This window comes from Pan paniscus, chromosome 2 (assembly GCF_029289425.2).
Source record: "Pan paniscus chromosome 2, NHGRI_mPanPan1-v2.0_pri, whole genome shotgun sequence".
NCBI classification, from domain to species: Eukaryota; Metazoa; Chordata; class Mammalia; order Primates; family Hominidae; genus Pan; species Pan paniscus.
The window spans coordinates 110,253,464-110,277,005 of NC_085926.1; the positions used below are offsets into that span (position 1 = coordinate 110,253,464).

The 23,542-nt window shown below is 36.3% G+C and overlaps 1 protein-coding gene across 1 annotated transcript in view; it reads right to left on the reverse strand.

Moving 5' to 3' along the window:
- SLC9C1 (solute carrier family 9 member C1) overlaps positions 1 to 23,542 on the reverse strand; it is a 137,187-nt gene that overhangs the window by 101,851 nt on the left and 11,794 nt on the right. Inside the window, 5 exon segments of the mRNA XM_008978792.4 lie at positions 10,733 to 10,907; positions 12,011 to 12,154; positions 14,043 to 14,145; positions 17,722 to 17,883; positions 22,706 to 22,834. Of these exon segments, the coding sequence (XP_008977040.1) occupies positions 10,733 to 10,907; positions 12,011 to 12,154; positions 14,043 to 14,145; positions 17,722 to 17,883; positions 22,706 to 22,834 (713 nt within the window).

The following is a 23,542-nucleotide window of genomic DNA, read 5'->3' on the forward strand; positions in this document are numbered from 1 at the left end:
GGATTCTGAGGTGACTAGGGACTGGAAAAGTCCCCCAGAACAGTGCAGCTGCTCTATGGATAAACAGCCAGACTGCATTTTCACATGGGTCCCAGGTCCTAGTTCTCTTCACCAGGCAGAATTTCCTGACCACAGTCTACGACCACCCCCACAAGTGTTTTCTGGTCAGCAGCAGTTTCCAACCTCCCTGGGATGGGGCTACCAGAGGGAGAGGTAGGCCACCATCTTTGCTGTTTCTCAACTTAAGCATGGTGGCCTTTAGGCTTTGGAGAGTGTGAAGCAACTGGAGGTTCAAGCAGACCCCCAGAACAGCACAATTGCTCTATGAAAAAGCAGACAGAATGCCTTTTTATGCAGGTTCCTGATTTTGATCCTTCTCACTGGGTGGGACATCCTGATTGGTGTCTCCAGCCACCCCTGCTGGTGTTTTCTGGTCAGCAGCAATTTCAAAACTCTCTGGGATGGAGCTCTCAGAAGGTGGAGTAGACTGCCATCTTTGCTGTTTAGTAGCCTTAGCCATTGTTGCCTTCAGGCTTTAGAGAGTCCAAGGTGACCAGGGACTGGAGTGAACTGCCAGCAAAGCACTGCTGCCCTTGGGAAAATAGGTCAGACTGCTTTTTTAAGTGTGTCCATGATCCCATTCCTCCGCAGTAGGCAGGATCTACCAAGTGGAGACTCCAGCCACCTCCTGCTGGTGTGGTCAGGCTGGCAAAATGTCTGTACCTCCCTGGGTTGGAGTTCCCAAAGGGATGGGGAGGGGCAGGCCACCATTTTTCTGTTTCACAGCCATCACTAATGATACCTTCAGGTCCTGGAAAATCTGAGGAGACTAGGGACTGGAGATGACTGCCAGCATACCACAGCATCCTTATGAAAAAGTAACCAGACTGTTATGTGGGCCCTTAAACCTATGTCTCCTCACTAAGCTTGGGCCCACAGCACAGATCCTGCATTCTGGACAATTGCACTGAATGATTACTCACCTGCATCTCTCTGGGGTAGAGCCCCCAGCAGACAGGCAAAAGACCTTCATCCACAACCACTGCTAAGGTCCTTTCCACTGTTGCCGCCAAGTGGGGGAAGGCAACAGTGAGATCACACAAGAGCTGTGGTAGGCAGCCTTGAAGTGCCAATTTGTGATCTACAGCCAGCACTCAAGTAGGAAAGGAGCCCACATGTTCAGGGCATTGACAGAGAGCATGGCTGCAACTGTGAGGAAATGTAGGGGAGCCATGTGACCAAGCAAGAGCCCACCAACTGACCACAATACCTAACCACCACCTACTGGTTCACACCCCAATGTTTCAACACCAAAAATACCTCCTCACTTACATATCTGCCCTATGAAACCAAAGACAAGAAGTCATTTGCAAATAAAGACTCTGCACAAAGCCTTGGCCCAGTGAAAACATTCAGAAAAGAAGTCTACTGACTGCACTCAATCTGCACCACAGCTAAAGGGACACCCAAACACAGAGATGAGAAAGAACCAATGCAAGAACTCTGTCAACTCAAATGGCCAGAGTGTCTTATATCCTCCAAATGACCACACTAGTTCTCCAACATGGGTTCTTAACCAGGGTGAGTTGGCTGAGACAACAGAAATAGAATTCAGAATGTGGATAGTAATGAATATCATCAAGATTCAGAAGAATGGCAAAACCAATCCGAGGAAGCTAAGAATCACAATAAAATGATACACAGATCTGATCTGAGATAGCTGAAAAGCACACTACAAAAATTCCACAAGGTTATCGCCAGTATTAACAGCAGAATAAACCAAGATGAGGAAAGAATCTTGGAACTTGAAGGCTTGATCCATGAAATAAGACAGTCAGATAAAAATGAAAAAAGAATGAAAAAGTTTAAACAAAACTTCTGAAAAATATGGGATTATGTAAAGGGGTAAAACTACAAATTATTGGCATCCCTGCAAGGAATGAGGAGAAAGCAAACAACTTAAAACACATATTTCAGAAAATTGTTCATGAAACTTCTCCAAACTTGCTAGAGAGGCCAACAGTCAAATTCAGGAAATACAGAGAACCCTTGCAAGATTCTATACAAGAAGATCATCCCCAAGACACACAATCATCAGATTTTACAATGTCAAAATGAAGAAAAGAAAATTAAAGGCAGCTAGAGAGAAAGGGCAGGTCGCCTACAAAAGGAACTCCATCAGGCTAACAGTGGATCTCTCAGTAGAAATCCTACAAGCCAGAAGTGACTGGGGGCTTATATTCAACATTCTTAGACAAAAAATCTTCAACCAATAATTTCATATCCAGCCAAACTAAGCTTCCTAAGTGAACATGAAATAAAATTTTTTTTATTTCAGATAAGCAAATACTGAAGGAGTTGGTTACCAACAGACTTGCCTTGCAAGAGATCTGGAAAGAAGCACTAAATATAGAAAGGAAAGATCACTGACAGCCAACACAAAAACACACATAAATACACAGACTAGTGACACAATAAAGCAACTATACAAACAAACTGATATAATAACCAGCTAACAACACAATGGCAAGATCAAATCCACACATATCAATAATAACCTTGACTATAAATGGGTTAAATGCCCCATTTAAAAGACAGAGAGCAGCAAGCTGGGTAAAGAACCAAGAGCCAATGGTGTGCTGTCTTTGAGAGACCCCTCTCATCTGCAGTGACACCCATAGGCTCAAAATAAAATATTTTCCAAGCAAATGGAAAACAAAAAAAAAGCAGGAGTTAAACAATCCTATTTGCAGACAAAACAGACTTAAAACAACAAAGTTTTTAAAAACACAAAGAAGGGCATTACACAATGGTAAAGGGTTCAATTCAATAAGAAGACCTAACTATACTAAATATTAATGCACCTAACAGAGGAGCACTGAGATTCATAAACCAAGTTCTTAGAGACCTACAAAGAGACTTATACTCCCACACAAGAATAGTGGGAGACTTTCACACTCCACGGACAGTAGCAAACGTATCATTAAGGCAGAAAATGAACAAAGATATTCAGGATCTGAACTCAGCATTGGACCAAATGGACCTTATGGACCTCTATAGAATTCTCCATCAAAAAACAACAGAATATACATTCTTCTCATCACCACATGGCAAAGAGTCTAAAATCAACCACACAATCAAACAAAACAATCCTCAGCAAATGCAATAGAAAAAAATCATACTGAACACACTCTGAGATCACAGCACAATAAAAACAGAAATTAAGGCTAAAAAACTACTCAAAACCATCCAATTATATGGAAATTAAACAACCTGCTTCTTAATGAGTTTTGGGTAAATAATAAAATAAAGGCAGAAATCAAGAAGTTCTTCAAAACTAATATGAACAAAAAGACAACATACCAGAATTTCTGGGACACAGCTAAGGCAATGTCAAGAGAGAAATTTATATCATGAAATGCCCAAATCAAAAAGAAAGATCTCAAGTTAACAACCTAAAATCACAACTAAAAGAACTAGAGGAGCAAGAACAAACCAACCCCAAAGCTAACAGAAGATAAGAAATAACCAAAATCAGAGCTGAACCGAGGAGATCAAAACACACACAAAAAATCATTCAAAAGATCAATGGATGCGGTGGTTCTTTTTATTTTTGAAAAAATTAATAAGACAGATAAGCTTCTAGCTAGACTAATAAAGAAGAGAACATTAAAATAAGCCCAATTAAAAATGACAAAGTGTACGCTACCACTGACCCCACAAAAATACAAATAACCATCAGAGACTACTATGAACACCCCTATGCACACAAACTAGAAAACCTAGAAGAGATGGATAAGTTCCTAGACACATACATCTTTCCAAGCCTTAACCAGGAAGAAAGTGTTTCCCTGAACAGGCCAGTAATGAGTTCCCAAATTGAATCAGTAACAAATAGACCAACCAAAAAAAGCCATGGACCAGACAAATTCGCAGACTAATTCTACCAGATACACAAAGAAGAGTTGGTACCATTTCTACTTAAACTATTCCAAAAAACGGAGGAGGAAAAACTCCTCCCCAAATCATTCTATGAGGCTAGCATCATCCTAATATCAAAACCTGGCAGAGAAACAACAAAAAAGAAAACTTAAGGCCAATATTCTTGATGAACATTGATGCAAAAATCCTCAACAAAATACTAATAAACCAAAATCCAGCAGCACATGGAAAAGCTAAGCCACCACAATCAAGTAGGCTTGATTGGGATGCAAGGTTGATTCAATATATGCAAATAAATAAATGTGATTGATCAGAAGTTAAGACAAACTATATGATGATCTCCATAGATGTAGAAAAGACTCTGATAAAATTCAACATCTCTTCCTGTTAAAAACTCTCAATCTACTAGGTATCGAAGGACGATACCTCAAAATAATAAGAGCCCTTTATGACAAACCCACAGCCAATATCATACTGAGTAGGCAAAGGCTAGATGCATTCTTCTTGAATACTGGCACAAGACAAGGATGCCCTCTCTCACCAGTCCTACTCATTATAGTACTGGAAGTCCTGGCCAGGTCAATCAGGCAAGAGAAAGAAATAAAGTGCATCCAAATAGGAAAAGAAGTCAAATTATCCTTATTTGCAGATGACATGATTCTGTATCTAGAAAACCACATTGTTGGCCCAAATCTCCATCAACTGGTAAACAGCTTTAGCAAAATTTCAGGATACAAAATCATCATACAAAATTCATCAGCATTCTTATGCACCACCACCAGCCAAGCCAAGAGCCAAATCAAGAATTCAATCCCATTCATAATTGCCCAAATAATACCTAAGAATATAGCTAACCAGTGAGGTAAAAAATCTCTAAAATGAGAATTACAAAATTCTGCCCAATGAAATCAGAGATGACACAAATGAATGGAAAATAATCCATGTTCACGGATAGGAAGAATCAATATCGTTAAAATGGACATACTGCCCCAAAGAATTTACAAATTGAATGCTATTCTTATCAAACTAACAATGACATTCACAGAACTAGAAAAATCTATTTTAAAATTCATATGGAACCAAAAAGAGCCCAAATAGCCAGGGTAATACTAAGCAGAAAGAACAAAGTTGGAGGCATCACATTACCTGACTTCAAAATGTCCAACAGGGCTACAGTAATCAAAACTGCATGGGTACTGGTACAAAAACAGACATTTATACCAACAGAGTAGAAGAGAGGGCCCAGAAATAAGGCTGCACACCTACAACCATCTTATCTTGGACAAGGCTGTCAAAAAGAAGCAAGAGGGAAAGGACTCCCTATTCAATAAATGGTTTTGGGATAACTAGCTAGCCATATACAGAAGGTAGAAACTGGACCCCTTCCTTACACTACATAAGAAAATCAACTCAAGATAGATTAAAGACTTAAGTGTAAGACTCAAAGCTATAAAAACTCTGGAAGACGACCTAGGCAATACCATGCTGGACATAGATAGTGGCAAAGATTTCATGACAAAGATGCCAAAAGCAATCACAACAAAAGCAAAACTTGATAAAATTGATCTAATTAAACGTAAGACTTTCTGCACAGCAAAAGAAACTATCAACAGAGTAAATATAAAACCTATAGAATGGGAGAAAATATTTGCCAACTATGCATCTGACAAAGGTCTAATATCCAGCATTTATAAGGAACTTAAACAAATTTACAAGAAAACAACCCCATTAAAAGTAGGTAAAGGACATGAGCAGACAGTTTTCAAAAGAAGACATACATGCAGCTAACAAGCATATTTTAAAAAGCTCAGTATCATTGATCATTAGAGTAATGCAAATCAAAACCATTATGAGATACCATCTCACACCAGTCAGAATAGCTATTATTAAAAAGTCAAAAAATAACAAATGCTGGCGAGGTTGCAGAGAAAACTGAACACTTATACAGTTAGTAGGAGTGTAAGGTAGTTCAATCATTGTGGAAAGCAGTGTGGCAATTCTTCAAAGAGCTAAAATCAGAATTACCATTTGACCCAGCAATCCCATTCCTGTGTATATGCCCAAAAGAATATAAATTGTTCTACCATAAAGACACATGCATGCCTATGCTCATTGCAGCACTATTCACAAATAGCAAAGATATAGAATTAACCTAAATGCCCACCATGGCAGATTGGATAAAGAAAATGTACATATACACCACAGAATATGTATTAGTCCAGTCTCACATTGCTATCAAGAACTACCTGAGATTTGGGTGGGCTTTTTGTTTGTTTGTTTGTTTGTTTGAGTTTTTTTGTTTTTGTTTTTGTTTTTGAGATGGAGTCTCACTCTGTCGCCCAGGCTGGAGTGCAACAGTGCAATCTCGGCTCACGGCAACCTCCACCTTTAGGGTTCAAGAGATTCTCATGTCTCAGTCTCCTGAGTATCTGGGACTACAGGTGTGCACCACCACACAGGCTATTTGTATTTTTATTTTTAGTTTTACAGGTATTTGTATTTTTAGTAGAGACAGGGTTTCATCATGTTGGCTGGGCTGGTCTCAAACTCCTGACCTCAAGTGATCCACCCACTTCAGCCTCCTAAAGTGCTGAGATTACAGGCATGAGCCACCATACCCGGCCAGACTGGGTAATTTATAAAGAAGAAAGGTTTAATTGGCTCATGATTCTGCAGGGTGTACAGGAAGCATGGCTGGGGAGGACTCAGGAAACTTACAATCACGGCAGAAGGCAAAGGGGAAAAGCAGGCAAAATCTTCACATGGCAGAGCAGGAGAGAGAGAGAGAGTCAAAGGGGAAGTGCTACACATTTTTAAACAACCAGATCTCATGAGAACTCACTCACTATCATGAGAACAGTAAGGGGGAAATCCACCTCCATGATCCAGTCACCAGGTCCCTCCCCTAACATTGGGAATTACAATTCAACATGAGATTTGGGTGGGGACACAGAGCCAAACCACATCACAATATTATGCAGCCACAGAAAAGAATGAAATCATGTCCGGCAGGAAAATGGACAGAGCTGGAGGCCATTATCTTTAGTAAACTAACGCAGGAACAGAAAACCAAATACTGCATGTTCTTACTTATAAGTGGGAGCTAAATGATGAGAACATATGGACACAAAGAAGGGAACAACAGATAGTGGGGACTACTTGAAGGTGGAGGATGGGAGAAGGGAGAGGATTGGAAAAAAAATAACTATTGGGAACTAGGCTTGGTACCTGGGTGATAAAATATTCTGTACAACAAACCACTGTGACATGAGTTTACCTATCTAAAAAAAAAAAAAAAAAGGAAAAACATAAACCAAGACCATGTCCTCGTGTCCTTTGCAGCAACATGGATGGAGGTGGAGATCATTATCTTAAGTGAACTAACACAAGAACAGAAAGCCAAATACCATGTATCACACTTATAAGTGGGAGCTAAACATTGAGTACACATGGACACAAGGAAGAAAACAACAGACACTGGGCTTACTTGAGGGTGGAGGTTGGGAGGAAGGTGAGAATGGAAAAAATATCTATCGGGTACTATGTTTATTTCCTGGGTGAAATGATCTGTACACCAAACTTCCATGCCATGCAATTTACCCATATAACAAACCTGCACATGTATCCCTGAACCTAAAATAAAGTTTTACAAAAAGAAAAAGTAGACATTTTTACATTGTTCCAAATCTTAAAGGGAAAACAGTCTTTCACTATTAATTACGTTGTTACCTACAGACTTTTTACAGATGTTCTCTATCAACATTAGAAAATTCCCTTCTATTCTTATGTTTTGAAGTTTTTATCATGAATGGATTTTACATTTTGTAAAATGCTTTTTCTGCATCAATTGATATAATTTCCATAAATATCAATTGGATCCTATTTGTCGATGATGATTTCAATTCTTTCATATCTTTGCTGATTTTCTGTCTAGTTGTTCTATAATTTGTTGAGTTATATAGAGGAGTATTAAAGTGTCCAATTATAATTTATCTATTTCTCCCTTTAGGTTTATCAGTTTTTGCTTCATATATTTTCTCACTCTTTTAGAACATATCAACTTAGAACTCATTTTTTTTCTTCTGCACAGTCCAATCTGCCATGAAGCTCATAACGAAAATTTTTAGTTTGGATATTTCTTATTTCTAGAATTTTTCTTTAGATTTTTTTATGGTTTCAATTCTTCACTGAAATATTCCATATCTTCATTTCCTATGTCCATTTTTTTCTTTAGATTCTTGAGTATATTTTTTTAAGTTTTGCTGGTTCCAACATCTGTGTCACCTTTGGGTCGTTTCTATTGAATAATTTTTTCCCTTAGTAATAGACCACATTTTCCTGCTTCTTCACATGCATAGTAATATTAGATTTTAGGCTACATGTTGTGGATGTCACATTCTTGAGAGTCTTGATTACATTGTCTTCTTGTAAAGAGTTTCCGAGTTTTGTGTCAGGCAGTTAATTTGCTGGCAGGTCACATTATCCTACTAAGGTATGATTCTAGTCTTTCTTCAAATGGGTCTAAAATACACATTTCTTTAGGGCATAATTCTTATTTCTAAGACATGGTCTTTCTGGATTCACAACTTAACCTATGTGGTTTTCAGTGAGGTTTATACACCATGGCTAGTCAGAACTCAAGTATCTGCCAGAGCTGTGTGGCCTTTACAATATCCATTCAGCCAAAAGCTCCCAAGCAGCTCTTTTCTGCTGCTCCTCCTGCAAAATCTCTGCTTGTTTTGATTAGTATTGAAGTAATGATCCAAGGAAATTTAAATTTCTGGTGCTCCTTTTTCTACACAATTCTTCCCTCCATGATACCCTGCCTCCCCAAATTCTAGCTACTTAAGTAGCCCTAAACTCTCATATAGGTATTTTCTGCCCAGTAAGTTTACTGCATCCTGTTTGGCCTTCACTTCTCTCTGCAACATTTTTGAAGAAAGATCAGAGTGAATGTGAACTCTCCTTATGTGTTCCATTTCTCTGAAGGATCTAACCAGGCAATGCCCCTTATCCAATACCCCAAATCAGTTGCTTCATATATTTTAAACATTTTTGTAGTTGTTTACTATGGAAAGTAAGTCTGATATCCACTATTCATCATAATAAAGACTAGAATTCCACAGACATTGATATTTTTCAAAAAGTTCCTAAATCAATCTAAAGTGCATTGCATTCTAGGTAAAAGACCACTCAATTAGTTAAATAGTTTAAAATTAATAAGAGCTAACACATATAACAGGCTAATAATACAATATATGAGGCTTATTTAATCTTCACTGCAATTTTGTGAGGTAATTACCAATACTGTACAGTTACACAGATGGGAATCTAGGGCACTGTGACTTTCCCAATATAACATAACTTATGAGTAGTAGAGACAGAATTAAAAAGGCCATATGTCTTTGATGTTAGTATTTTTAACCCTTTACTGTAATGCCTCTGGGTAAGTATTAACTGTAGGGTTCAGCTAGATTAAATTGAGAAAAGGAGTTCTACTTTCTTCTCAAGGAGTTACTTCTAGTGAGGATATTTACTAAATGATTTTACTTACTAAAATTTTATTTTAAAACACTACTGCAAAGTATATCATCACTTATAATTTCATCATCAGAGCTTGTATTTATTGTGCAATTGCTATATGCTAAACAATGTGCCAAGTGTTTTATGTACATTTTTTGTTTCTCATAATAATGCTTTGTGAAAGTAGTGTGCTAGGCTGGCTCTTACTAGCTCATGAGAGCTAATCGTTCAATTTCAGGAAGTTTATGAGCTGACTGATGTTCTGTTGGTGGAAGTGATTACACAACAGAAATGGGCAAATACTACAAATTAGGGCTTCCTCTCACCTCAACACTTAAGTTACTTGTTAAATATTTACCAGCAAACCATTGATACTATTAAGTCTGTTTTGGAGTAAGGAAACTGATACTTGAGGTGAGGTGGAAATTAAAAACTTGCTGATGTCCACGCAGCAAATAGCAGCTAAGCTGAAAATTTCAGAACCTAGATCTGTGCACAAGGTTAGCCGTCACACTGATCAGGTGTATGGTGATGACACTGATCTTGAATATTTGGGCATGTGGAAATAGATAGAAGGGAGAGGTCATGCAATATCAGATAATTTTGATTTTAAAGGCAGTTTAAAGATTAGTTTTTTAAATATTTGGACTGAATATTATTTAAGTAGACACATAATGATTATCTTGCCACTTCTCTTTTTACATTTGGAATTTTTGTTAAAAAAAAAAACCCAGATGATAAAAGCATCAGATGCTCTGTGATATCTGCACAGAAATTTTCTTACAGAGATCCTTGTAATTATCTTGCCCAGACACATGGTAGAAGGAGAATTATGCCCTGTATTTTCTGCTAAGCAGAGTTTGAGGGTACTGTTTAGAGTGTTTTACCTGACAATTAAAATGTTTTGGCTCATAGCATTACTAAATGAGCCTCAGAAAGTTACAGAAGGTAATAGGGCCAATCATAAGAAAGTTTTCACTTCTCTTGAGTGCAATAAATAATTAAAACATTATTGAGTGCACCTTTTATACCAGGTACTATTTTAAATGATTGATAAGTTTTAATTACTTTGATCTTTGTAATAAACCTATTTCAGGGGAGAAGGAAAGTTGCCAGTTGTTCCTCCTCTCCCCGATCTTGCCATCATAGCTAAATCACTCCTACATCCCAAGTGAAGTTGAGCTACCTCACTACAAAAAATATATCTTTTAAATACACAGTAATAGTTTTATACAATATTCAGATAAGAAAATACAGCTTTCTTTACTTGAGATTTTTCTTTGTCAGATCCAAAATAAAGATCAGAGTAGGCAAGCAGAAGGGCCATGTTTATATTAGGCATCCCTTTCATTTCACTACAGACCATTATGAATACCCAGCGCCAACTGAACTCATGACCAACTCGAGACAAAACAGGGCTCATTAAAAGAAGGGTCAGAAATCTAAAAGACAAAACAATTTTTACAAAGTTATTCTTTCTTATGAGTTTCTGTCCATTTCATGCTACTCTATTCTAATGTACTCCCTGTAGAATTCCTAACTCTCAAACAAATGAGACATCTTTCACACACTGTTGACATGACACCAAAGAAAGGCAGCAGGTATTCCATAGAGAGACATGCCAAGAGAATGGTATTATTCTTTCTTTCTTTCTACTAGGTGAGTAGCATAGTAACTTTACATCATCCTTGAGTGGTGCTCCTTCAGGAGGAAAAAGAAAAGTTCGAGATGTGTTGTACATAAATTCTGAGTCCCCACCCCAAATAAAAACAAATTTAATGAATAAGAAGTGAGAAAATGTTCTCTGTTTCTTTTTGTTTATAGATTTTAATCTTGCTTAATTGGTCCAATATTGGCCAGATTTTTTTTCCTTCAGTCATATATCATTCCTATGTTTTACACTAATTTTATCTGATAATTTGGGAAATAATTTTATTTTACTTGGCACTAGATGCCTTGACTTCAGCAATTCAACTAGATGGAAGTAGAATGTTAATCATTTGAGTAATGGAGATTAAAGAACTATGAGACTCTAGTTATGGTGGTTTTTCTCACTCTGTGCTATCTCCTTTTCAGCTACATAAACAGACTTTTTCTACCTCTTAACAGTGGAAAAAGAAACTACAAAAATTATTCGAGAAAAAAAGATGTTTACAAAGAGGGCTTCCCTATGATATTTAAAAAGCAATTTCTAACTATAGTTTTTAATTAATAGAAAATTGTTTGTTATATAATATTGAGCAAAAACAAGATTTTTATTTATAATAGGTACTTAACTTCATGAAATGTCATTACAAAAACATTGGACAAAATATGTCAAATGTTAATTGAGTTTTTTTCTAATTAAAAAAACTTACAGAGTTTGCATTGCTTTGAAATTTAGTTAAAAGCCAAAAAAAATTACAAAGCATTTATTTGCTGATGATCCTTGGAAAGTTTGAGTCAATTTTTCAATCTAAGGTACGAAATCTTTGTGTTATTTAAAAGATGACCTTCAAACTTACTCAATTATCTATAAATAGAAAAATTTTAATGATGTTCTTACCTTAAAACAATCAGTGTGAAGTAGATATTTAATGAATGGTATATATCAACAAATTCTATATACAAATATGTATGTGCAGGAATTAGAAGTCCAAAGAAAGTAAACACCATGAGAAAAGCAATACGTGATAGAAAAGTCCAGAATCTGCATTATTCAGAAAAAAATAAAAATATTTATAATTAATTAATTTGACATCTTTATTACAAGGTTTATCTATGTGAATCGTTGTGCTAATGGTTACCAAAAAATGAATAAAACATTTACAAACAACTTTGACTTGTAGCTGAAAATGATGAAAAGTTATTATTTTACACAAAAGAAATGACCTGGATAAAGAGGAATTGAAAATATGAGATGGGTGAAGGTCAGTAAAAGATCATAGAATCAATAAATTTTAGTCTCAGTATGGTTGCAGAATTGTGAGAATTTAGGTACTAGAGGGCATATAGTGAAAAGATGGGAGATGGTACACCTTCTATGTTAAAGAGTTAACATGGACCTATTACAGGTTGTTTTGAGATGTTAGTAGGATTTAACACTATTGTCTTAGATTTTCACTATCTTCAAGAGTAGAAGTTGGTACATACCATATTTTAGATAGTAAGATGCTTGCAATTGAGTTTATGAAGTAGTTACTTGTACAACTGTGGGAGTGGGTGGTTAAAGAGGAGTGGTGGACATACTTATACAAGGAGAGAAGATCCAGGAATTGAAAGATGAGGGAGTAGAAGGATTAACTGTATGAATATTGACATCACTAAGAATGGTGATAGAGTAATATTGGAGAGTCACAGTGAGACAGGAACTAAAATCTTCACAAAATGGAGAATGTGACTTAGAGTTCTATAGATAATCACAATCAAGAGGCAGATGGTATATTCTGATGGCACGAGCTTCAAAATTGGATTCTTTTAAGGAAGTAGGAGATAGAATGATTTAGAAATCACTTTGAGGTTCAGAGAGATCACCTACTTCAATTGTAGGCTCAATAGTACTAGGAATGCAGGCAAGAAAGACATCACAACTTATAAGGAATGAAGAATAAAGATAAGTAATACATTTGAAGATCCAGCTTACAGTTGGAGCAAGAAGGAGAGGAAAACCTTCAGAATCATTCCCCATATATATAACTAATACTTGTGTAGCATTTTAAATTCTTCCCTCAGCTGTGGTCCATTTAATTTTGCCTAAGTGCAAGTACAATTTACTTCCATTGTAATTGGCATGGAATTTTATTGAAGTGCTCCAGAATCCTATAAGACCCTATATCTTTTAAGCTTCTTATATCAGAATTAATTCTATCTTCTATAACGTTGTCCCAAAACTCTAAAAACCATGGTTTACTTTCAGGGCCTTTGTTAACACATATGTTTCATTATGTGGTTCAGGTCAAGTTTCCACCCTATGTATTGAAGCATTACGGAAAGTGCTCTTCCTTTTGGCTGATAACTACTCACCCCTTAGCTGAGTTCCCTTGAGCAAGGCACAATTTGCACTTTTCCACCCATAGTCTTGCTTACATTTAGTGTGGTCATACTTTCTTTTATAACACTGCTAATCATCTTCAAATGCCCCAGCTTACTCTTCTGATTTGCTTTACACAGCACCTCATTGTCCTTAAAATACGGATCTTTAGATTTTTTTTGCCTTAAGTTCAACTTAATTAAACTTAATTTTAAAATATTGCATTAAAATATTAAAATATTACTTCTCAATTACTGCACTTTTGGCACCCTCTTACTAGTGGGTACAAGATTTTATATGGGAAATTATTGAAGAGATAATCAGAGACTTGAGGAATGAGTGGGGAAAGAGAACCAACATGAACTCAAGGTAAGGTTACGAATTTGCTTTAAATTGGAGGATTCAAAGACACAGGCAAGAAAAAATAAAATCTAGGAAAGGTTTTTAGTTGGGCAGTTTTCAATTCTTTGAAAATCTTACTTCCACCATGTAGATGTAGATATTGTTATTATTATAATATTATAGCTTCCAGTGTATGAAATAAAGTCAAAATATGCTACCCACTTACTCAAGAAGAAGTGTTTCTTCAATTGCTGCTTTAAAACTTGTAGAATTTAAAAGAAGTCCCACAATGGCCAGAGTAAATATTCCTGACATTCCAACTAACTCACCTATTTTTAAAAAGAAATATAAAGTATTAATTTAACATCAACAGCAGCACAAATTTTACCCGAGTTGAAAGTATCAGATGTTGTGACAGTACCATGACTTTTATAGAGAGGCAACTTCACTTGATTTCAGCTGAAAAATATTGCAAATTATTACCACCACCCCATGTCCTTTTTCTTCCTCCAACTTATATCCAATTGTATTATAAAGCCTACTATGGGCATCTTTGCATTGCTTCACATACCCCATTGAGGCTAGAGCACACTTTAGAGGTCTGGTTATTTCAGATGGGTTCTGGAGGGTTGAAATGAAAATCAGCTGATGATTCCGTGAACTTGCCCACAACTTCTTAGCAGACATAGTTCTAGTTAATAAGTAAAAATTGAAATATTTGTTTTTAATACTAAAGAATATTGTGGATATGCTACTTTTATCATATATTAAATTGTCATTCATACTTCAACTAGTTCTGTGCCCTTTGCGTTTCTTTGACTTACTTTGTATTCTTGTGTTACAACAGTTGTATTTTAATTACTGTAGACCTATTAAAACATTTAATTATCTGGTAAAGAAAGTTCTCCACTTAAAAAAATTGTCTTGTCTATTCTCACACATTAATTTCTCTAGCTGAACTTTTGAAATTGTCATGAAATTTTAGATAGGCACGGTGGCTCATACCTATAATTCCAGCACTTTGGGAGGCTGACGGATGATTGCTTGAGACCGGGGGTTCAGGGCTGGCCTAGGCAACATAATGTGACCCTGTCTCTACAAACAATTTTAAAATTGGCTTGGCTTGCTGGCACATGCCTGTAGTACCAGCTACTTAGGAGGCTGACATGGGAGAATTGCTTAAACCCAGGAGGTTGAGGCTGCAGTGAGCCATGATCATGCCACTGTACTCCAGAGCCTGGGCAACAGAGCAAGACTCTGTTTCTAAGAGACAGACAGGGCCGGGCATGGTGGCTCACGCCTGTAATCCCAGCACTTTGGGAGGCCAAGGCGGGTGGATCATGAGGTCAGGAGATTGAGACCCTCCTGGCTAACACGGTGAAACCCCATCTCTACTAAAAATATAAAAAATTAGCCAGGCGTGGTGGTGGGCACCTGTAGTCCCAGCTACTTGGGAGGCTGAGACAGGAGAATGGCGAGAACCCGAAAGGCGGAGCTTGCAGTGAGCAGAGATTGGGCCACTGCACTCCAGCCTGGGTGACAGAGCAAGACTCCGTCTCAAAAAAAAAAAAAAAAAAAAAAAGAGAGAGAGAGAGAGAGAAGGAAATTTTAAAACCAAAAAAATTTCTATCATTGTTTGATTTGGATTGTAATAAAGTTTAATTTAGTGAAATTAATGCCATTATTACATTATTGAGTTTTCCCTTCTAAAGATGGAAAATTACAAGTTGTCTATTTTTTATTTTAGTCCTGGCTGAAAATGGTAACAAAGGCAGAGTCATTGTTGAATCATGAAAGAAGAAGAAATCATGGACATAGGTTCTTTGAAACAATCAAGCCCTGGATTAGGTATTATAACTTGTTAGGTGATGGTGAAGTCAGGAAAATATTTATAATGACTCTCTTGAAGGTACTAATAATATAAACATAAAGCCAGGTCACAGGGAAAGTCTTTTTACATTAAATTTATATTTACTCTGTATCTTGTTTTAATGAAATTCTGTCTTGGCAGGTTTCTTCCTAAAATGTTTATTGAGACATCTCGACTCTAAAAGTTTAAAATTATTTCCTTAAGTATAACCTTTAATCTTGAAACTAGGGTTACTTATTAAAAATAATGTTAGAGGAAATTATATTTGTTGGATTTTCTTTTAGGAATCTAAGTATACACATGAATACTAGTACGTGAGGAACCTACCTGAATTAACTGATCATTCTCTCACTGTCTGTTAATTCATTAGCTTGATTCTGTAACCCTCAGTATATTATAATTGAATTTAATCCACTGATTAATTCATTAGAAAGCCTCAAGATCCTCTGGTCTGCCTTTTCCTCTTCAGAGGGAAAAATAATAAATTCCCATTACTCTAGCACTTCTGAAGAATAGTTTTTCTATGCTTCAATTTATTCAAATTTTATATTTCTTAATAACTTTTATAATTTTCTATGTTTAGGTCCAAACTATTTGTTAAGTTTATTCATTGATATTTTATAACTTTTTACCAATACAAAAAGAATCAAATTTTCATATTTTCTAGCTAGTTATTGCTGGCTGATAAAAATACCATCAATTGTTTTGGATAACTTTATCTTATATCAAGCCATTAAAGGGTCTTGCTGACTTTGTTTACCAATTAATTCTGTTGAATTTTCTATATGATATAAAATGTCATGATTAATCTAACCATTTTTTCTTTTAAAATATGTATAAATGTTCCCCCTTATTGCATTAGCTAGAGCCTTCAGAATTATTTTAAATCATGGATGTGAGAATATACACCATTGTCTTATTCCTAAATGTAACAGAGACATAGTACAGGTGAGGTAACTAGGTGTTGTCTTGCATGTCAATTCCAAATCATGTGAAGGGCTGTCTGAAGAGCTGAGTTAAATGTGATTCTGAGGCTGTGTCAGGAAACAGCGTTATGGCTAATTATCAATAGCTACCATATTTTTGTGAGGAGGTGATTGTGGGACATGGATTAATAATATTGATAGATGTTCTAACATTTAGCTTTACTTGATATGTAACTTCTATTTTGATTGCCTGTTTGATCTAACAGTTACCAAGACAAAATATCTAATTTACAGGTAGAAACTGCCCCCGCTCCGCCTTTTTGTTAGAGAGACGGCTTCTCTCTTTGTTGCCCGGGCTGGAGTGCGATCATAGCTCACTGCAGCCTCAAATTCCTGGGCTCAAGTGATCCTCCCGCCTCAGGCTCCTGAGGAGCTGGGACTACAGGCATGTGCCACCACATCTAGCTAGTTTTAAAAATTCTTGTAGACATGGGATCTCACTATCTTACCCAGACCGGTCTCGAAATCCTGGGCTCAGGTGATCCTCCTGCCTCAGCCCTCCAAGGTGCTAGGATTATAGGCATAAGTCACCATGCCTGGTAGGAACCCCCTTTTTGTAGTCCATATTTAATTTAATTGCATCATGGTTGAACAAGGTTTGAAATTTTATTGAAATGTTCTTCGAGTTAATTTCTGCTAATTGTCTACAGGTATATGTAAAGGATATGCATTCTGTTTTGGGAGGTAAAACTCTATATATCTTATAAACCAACCTTATAAGATATTTAAATATTTTTATAGCCATAATCATTTTTTGTTCAATTAGTCATGAAATTCTCTGGGAAAGGCATAATAATTTATCTTTCTGTAATGATAGTTTTGTCAAATTTTTCTTTCTTTTATAATAGTATTTGCTAATATTGGTACATTGTTTTCTGTTGTATAGATATTCATATGTTTAATATCTTTTGATAGATTATTTTAATAAAAATATTCTGTCTAGATCAGTTGAATGTTTTTACTAACTTTTGCCTGGTATGCATTTTTCATATATTTTTATTTTGAAGTTTTCTATGTGATTTTATTTTAGGCATAGGCCCCTCACTTACAAATATAAAAGATGAGATACAGAATTGAAAAGATGAGACTTATATGATTGACATCATCACCAAAAACAGTTGACATCCAAAATTGAATCAGTTTTGAACTTAGAATTCCAAACAAGAAACTTGCTATAATATATGAACAAATTCCACCCACGATCTCTTCAGCTACAAGAAAGGGGTGTAAATAAGAAATAGTTAATAGAACTTGCCGTTAATTTTAATTGATATTCCTGGTTAATTTTCCTTTTTGTCATTATCTTTAAAATTAGCTAACTGCCACAATGAACATGAGAGTGCAGATATCCCTGGGACATATTGATTTCAATTCCTTTGGATATATACCCAGAAGTAGGATTACTGGACCATATGGTAGAGTTCTACTTTTAGTTTTTTGAGGAACTTCCACACAGTTTTCCATAACAGCTTTACTAATTTACATTCCCACCAACAGTGTACAAGAGTTTCCTTTTCTCTGCAATCTTACTAACACTTCTCTTTTATCTTTTTGATAAAAGCCATTCTAACAGATGTGAAGTGATATCTCATTGTGGTTTTCATTTGCATTTCCCTAATGTTTAGTGATGCTGAACATTTTTTAATGTACCTGTTGACTGCTGAGTGCTGTAGCTCATGCCTATAATCCCAGCACTTACAATCCCTCGGGAGGCCAAGGTGGGCAGATCACTTGAGGCCAGGAGTTTGAGACCAGCCTGGCCAACATGGCGAAATCTCATCTCTATTAAAAATACAAAAATTAGCTGGGTGTGGTGGCACATGCCTGTAATCCCGGCTACCTGGGAGGCTGAGGCATGAGAATAGCTTGAATCTGGGAGGCAGAGGTTGTAGTGAGCCGAGATCACACCACTGCACTCCAGCCTGGGCAACAGAGCAAGACTCTGTCTCAAAAAAAAAGGGTACCAGTTGACCATTTGTATGTCTTCTTTTAATGTCTGTCTGTTCTTAGCCTATTTTTTAATCGGGTTATTTATGTCCAATATATGGAGTCAACCTCAGTGTCCATCAGTGAATGAATAAAGAAAATATGGTAAACATATACAATGAGATAGTATTTGTCCTTAAAAAATAAGGAAGTCTTGTTATTTACAACAAGATGGATGAACCTAGAGGACATTATGCTAAGTGAAATAAGATAGGCACAGAAAGGAAAATACCGCATGATCTTACTTATATGTAGAAACTAAAAAAAGTTGAACTTACAGAAATAGAGAGTAGAATAATTATTACCAGAGGCTGGGGATGTAGGGAGGAAGAGAATGGGGAATTCTTGATTAACAGGTGCAAAGTTTCCAAGAGAAAGCAGTAATAAGTTTTCAGATCTATTCCACAGCAAAGTGACTGTAGTCAATGATAATGTATTGGTATTTCAAAATAACTAAGAGAGTAAATTTCAAATCTCTCATCATAAAAAATTATAGTTAAATGAGGTGATGTTAATTAGTTTGATTTAATCATTCTACATTGTATATATATATATCAAAGCCTCACATTGTACCCCATAAATGTATACATTATGATTTGTCCATTAAAACTAATATTAATAAAAATACCTCATTGTCTTTGGGGTAGATGGACAATATTTTCTTGTTTCTGTGTTGAAAGAGTTTATTTTCAACTGCTGAAAGCCACGCTTAAGTTTGTAAAATTTGGTCAGTTTAGTTTAAGAGCTCCTTTTGGTCTCCATTAAGGAATTTATTCAGTGCCTTTAATGTGTCAAACATGTAATAGATTTTAGAGATATATGAGGGAACAAGTAGGAAGTCCCTAAACTCATGGAAGTGATACTCTAGATCTAATGTAATACACACAGGAAATACAGAAAGAGGAGTGTCTCTAGGCCTCAGTTGGGTGAATCTCCTGCATTATGTTGGCCTGACAAAGTGACTGATCGCCTCCTTATTTTTGAGCATTTCATATGTTTTAGCTTTTCACCCTGATAAACAATGTTGCAATGTATATTTCTGTACATACATTTTTTTTGTGCTTCTCTGTACTTTTAGGTTCCAAAAGTAAAATTCATGCACCAAAAGATATTTGCTTCTTTGGTGTTGTTACTTTTATAGTTTGCCTAATTGCTTTCCACAGAGCAATGTCATGATGCCCTTCCCAGGAAAACAGGGAGCCCAAGGCCATCAGAGGCTCTTTGCTGGAACTACACATGCCTCTAGGCCACATGAGCTCTAGGCACAGAGGCTGGTCATGGCAATAATTTTGAGTCCAGCATCTCCTGTCACTGAAATATAGGATGGAGGCTAACTCTAGTTGCAGAAATATACAGGAATCTGGAGTTCAAAGACCCCAGTTTGAAAGTTGCTTTTTCCTTTAAGAAAGGAAAATACATTTTAATAAGTAACCTGTTTGCTGACTAGATTTGTTAAGCCAGGAAAAGTCTCAAAGCAAAGCCATTACTGCTTATACTGTTTTAAAATTTCTAGCACTCAAATTGGAAAGAGTAAGAACTCTGAGTGAAATAATCTTTCTTAATTTTTCCCTATTATAAAATATGTGCTAACTTCACAGATTAGTAACACTGTTTAAATAATTACAGAAGTTATAAAAACAATGGTTACTCTGAAAAGTATTGATTCACAATTGTCAAATGAAATAGCAGTAAAGCTTATTAAGTATCTTTATTTCTTAAGGAAAATTTGTATTTCAAAGGTGTTGAAGTTCAGAGAAAGCCCTAATGTCTAAAAAAGTAAATTCATCGTTCTCTTTCTCCTACAGCAGAGTTTTTACTGTTGAAGTCATTACTATTATTATTTTAATAGTGATTACTTACAGTTTTTATTCCTCTGAAATATAAAAAAATAAAGTTCCATTCCATTCATTATTATCAAAATTACAAGGCAAGCTCTATGGAGGCAAGGGGACTTGGCTTATTGTGCTTATGGTTAAATCCTCAGGTCCTAGAATAGAAATTCTCACATAGTACATATTAATAAATAATTGTTGAATCAGTAAATGAATGAACTTCCACATCAGAACCTTTATTCTTCCTTTTCCTTTCCCTTCTCCCAACGAGTACCAAAAAAGTTCCCCTGATTAGCCTGTAGATGTCATTTCTGATATAAGTTTCCCTGAAAATCCGTGGTCAGTATATAATATCTTAAATAAAGCCTGGTAGAACACTGAACCAGGTTTAGTAGGTGAACACGGATCCTCCTGAATGGCATGCACAATTGAACTTCTTTCAGGTTTTTTAGTTCCCTCAAGGGTGGCCCTTGAGTTTTTAAAATGCTTCTGAATATAGAAATTTCTTTGTTGCTCACCTTAGTCAACTTCAGGAAGGTCATAGCTATAGGAGGTTTTATGGTGAGCGCTCTCTGAGTGCCATATTGCGTCACCTCCCTTTGCACCCTGGGTTTTAGTAGAGGTTGTGTTTATGGTTATTTGGCTTTCACACACATCACAGATGGTGAATTGGAAGTACCTAAAGACGATGTACCTTTCTGTGCTAAACTGAGATTCCAGGTTCACCACAGATGCTCCAAGCTTCCATGGGCTAGGTAAACTAACACCATACAGAGAGCTTCACCCATCTGTTGTCCATAAGCCTCAAAGGCTGAAAGCAAATACCTCCTATGCCCAAGTGGGGTAACTGTCCACAACCTGGATCAGCTCCTTTGAGGGAGGGGTGAGAGGGGTGGTGGTCCTCAGGATGATTCTTCTTGGGAAAGAATATTCTTCACTTCGGAGTTTTAGGATAAGGCAGGAATAGGAAAGAATAGAGGTATACAGGGTCCCTGGTTGCACAACAATGAAGCACTCTCTAGGGACAGGGAAAACAATTACAGCTAAAATCTCCTCTTCTTGAGTAGTAGGAGAGGAATTTAAGATATTCTTCATTGCTGAGGGGAGGCGGGGAGTAGAAGAATCCCACTGCAGCAGAGTGGATTGTTTGATACCATACAGATCAATGGATTAGAATATGTTGTGGAGACACCTCCTAAGCACACCTTTTCCACAGGAATGGGGGCAGTGGTGGAATGAGACAATGCTACATAAGACCTTAGAACAAAGAAGACACCCAGTGCATAGAATAGTAGGTCGTCAGTTTATCAAGGAGACTGTAATAATTGCTTTTCCAAAACCAGCGCAAGTGCACCACAATAAAAAGGTAAATAAATTCTTAGTAATATTATGAAAATGCTTTGATTTCATAGACACCCTGAAAGGATCCTATGAACCCCCTTCCTCCACTAGCCAGGGATTCAGAGACTAAACATTGAAAATGACTTTTCTAGGAGGAAGATACAGGGTTTTGACCAGAGAGGAGCACATAAGATGCTTCTAGGGATGGTGGTAACATGAAATTTCTTCTCCTGATTAATAGTTATATAGCTGTATACATTATAATCACTATTATAATATACATGTATCATTTATTTTATATACACACATAAACACGATAAAGGGGAAAAAAAGTACTTATGGTTTAGGGCTATCTGAAAGCGGTAAATGAAACAGCTCATGGGCACTTTGCAATCCCTCTGCTTACAAGCACTATTCTCTGGCCCTGTAGATGGCTAATAACTCATACTTCCTCCCTTATTTGACACCTTTTTATGTTGCCTGCATGAGATATAGTTCCAGGGCAAAGGGAAGAGAAGCCGCCTCCTCTCACTACTAGTGGATGCACTATTTGGCTTATCTTCTAAGCTCATCTTCAGCACATAAAAAAGAATATCCCTCATTCTGGTGGTCTGGCATTCTGGTTCAGCCCAGGCCTGTGAAATGTTGCTCCCATAAGCATCTTCATGAAGAGTCTCAACCCAGTCTCACAACAAATATGTAACTAACATTAAGTAATGTGTAATAGTGCTTTGTAAAGAGTAAGTCACTAAACCAATACTCACTATTATATTCCTACAAATATAACTTATGGTAGGATATTACAAAATACACATCAGCTTTCAGAAAATACAGGATTCTGATGTTAAGAAAAAATTTTTAAAAAGATACTTACCTAAGGTGTGGTTTCTTTTACTTTGTAGTCTTTGGTCAAAATCCATGATACTAGTAAATGTAATTAATGATATAACAGAGGTCATCAGACTTTCTCCATTAATTAAACTGATGAGGCTTCTAGAAAGCCCTACATATGTTGAGGGGGAAAGATGTTTTTTAAAGTGAGAAAAACATTAAAAATTAAATGTTAAAGAATACAATTTTCTTAGCAACTATAAGGATGGTCTTAGCTATGGATTTACTGCAAGTTAAGTTTAGACAATCATAATTGGCACTAAATTAATTATGGCCCATTATGTTTATGTAAGTGAGATCATCAAAGTTCTCATTCCTTGCTTCAAAGCACAGAGGAAAACATGAAATTTATTATTATTTTTAATTCAGTGAGTTGTTCTATATAAATACATGCATGATAAATCAGATATATTTAAGGCAAGACAGAAAATGATGATTGAGGAATAAAGTAAATTTACAAACCAAAGCTTTATAACATGACATCCAAATAAAGTATTAAGGCAGTTATTCACATAATCTAGCTAGGCTTAGAAATTATCTGACTTTCTCATTCATTCTTCCCAATGGTTTTAGAAATCAATCTCCATGAATGGAGAGTTCCTGATATTACTCACTTCCATCCAAATTTTCCTCTATTTATGATGGCATTCTAAGTTTAAATGTCTATCTGTTGTCCTTTTCCTCTGCCATTAAATGTGCATGTAGTGGCAAGACTACAACTTTGACCATCTATAGTGATTTTCTAAAAGCCATAGGAGGAAATGTTATTATGCAGTGAAAGTCCTTTCTGTGAATCAACCACTCTATAACTGCAATCACA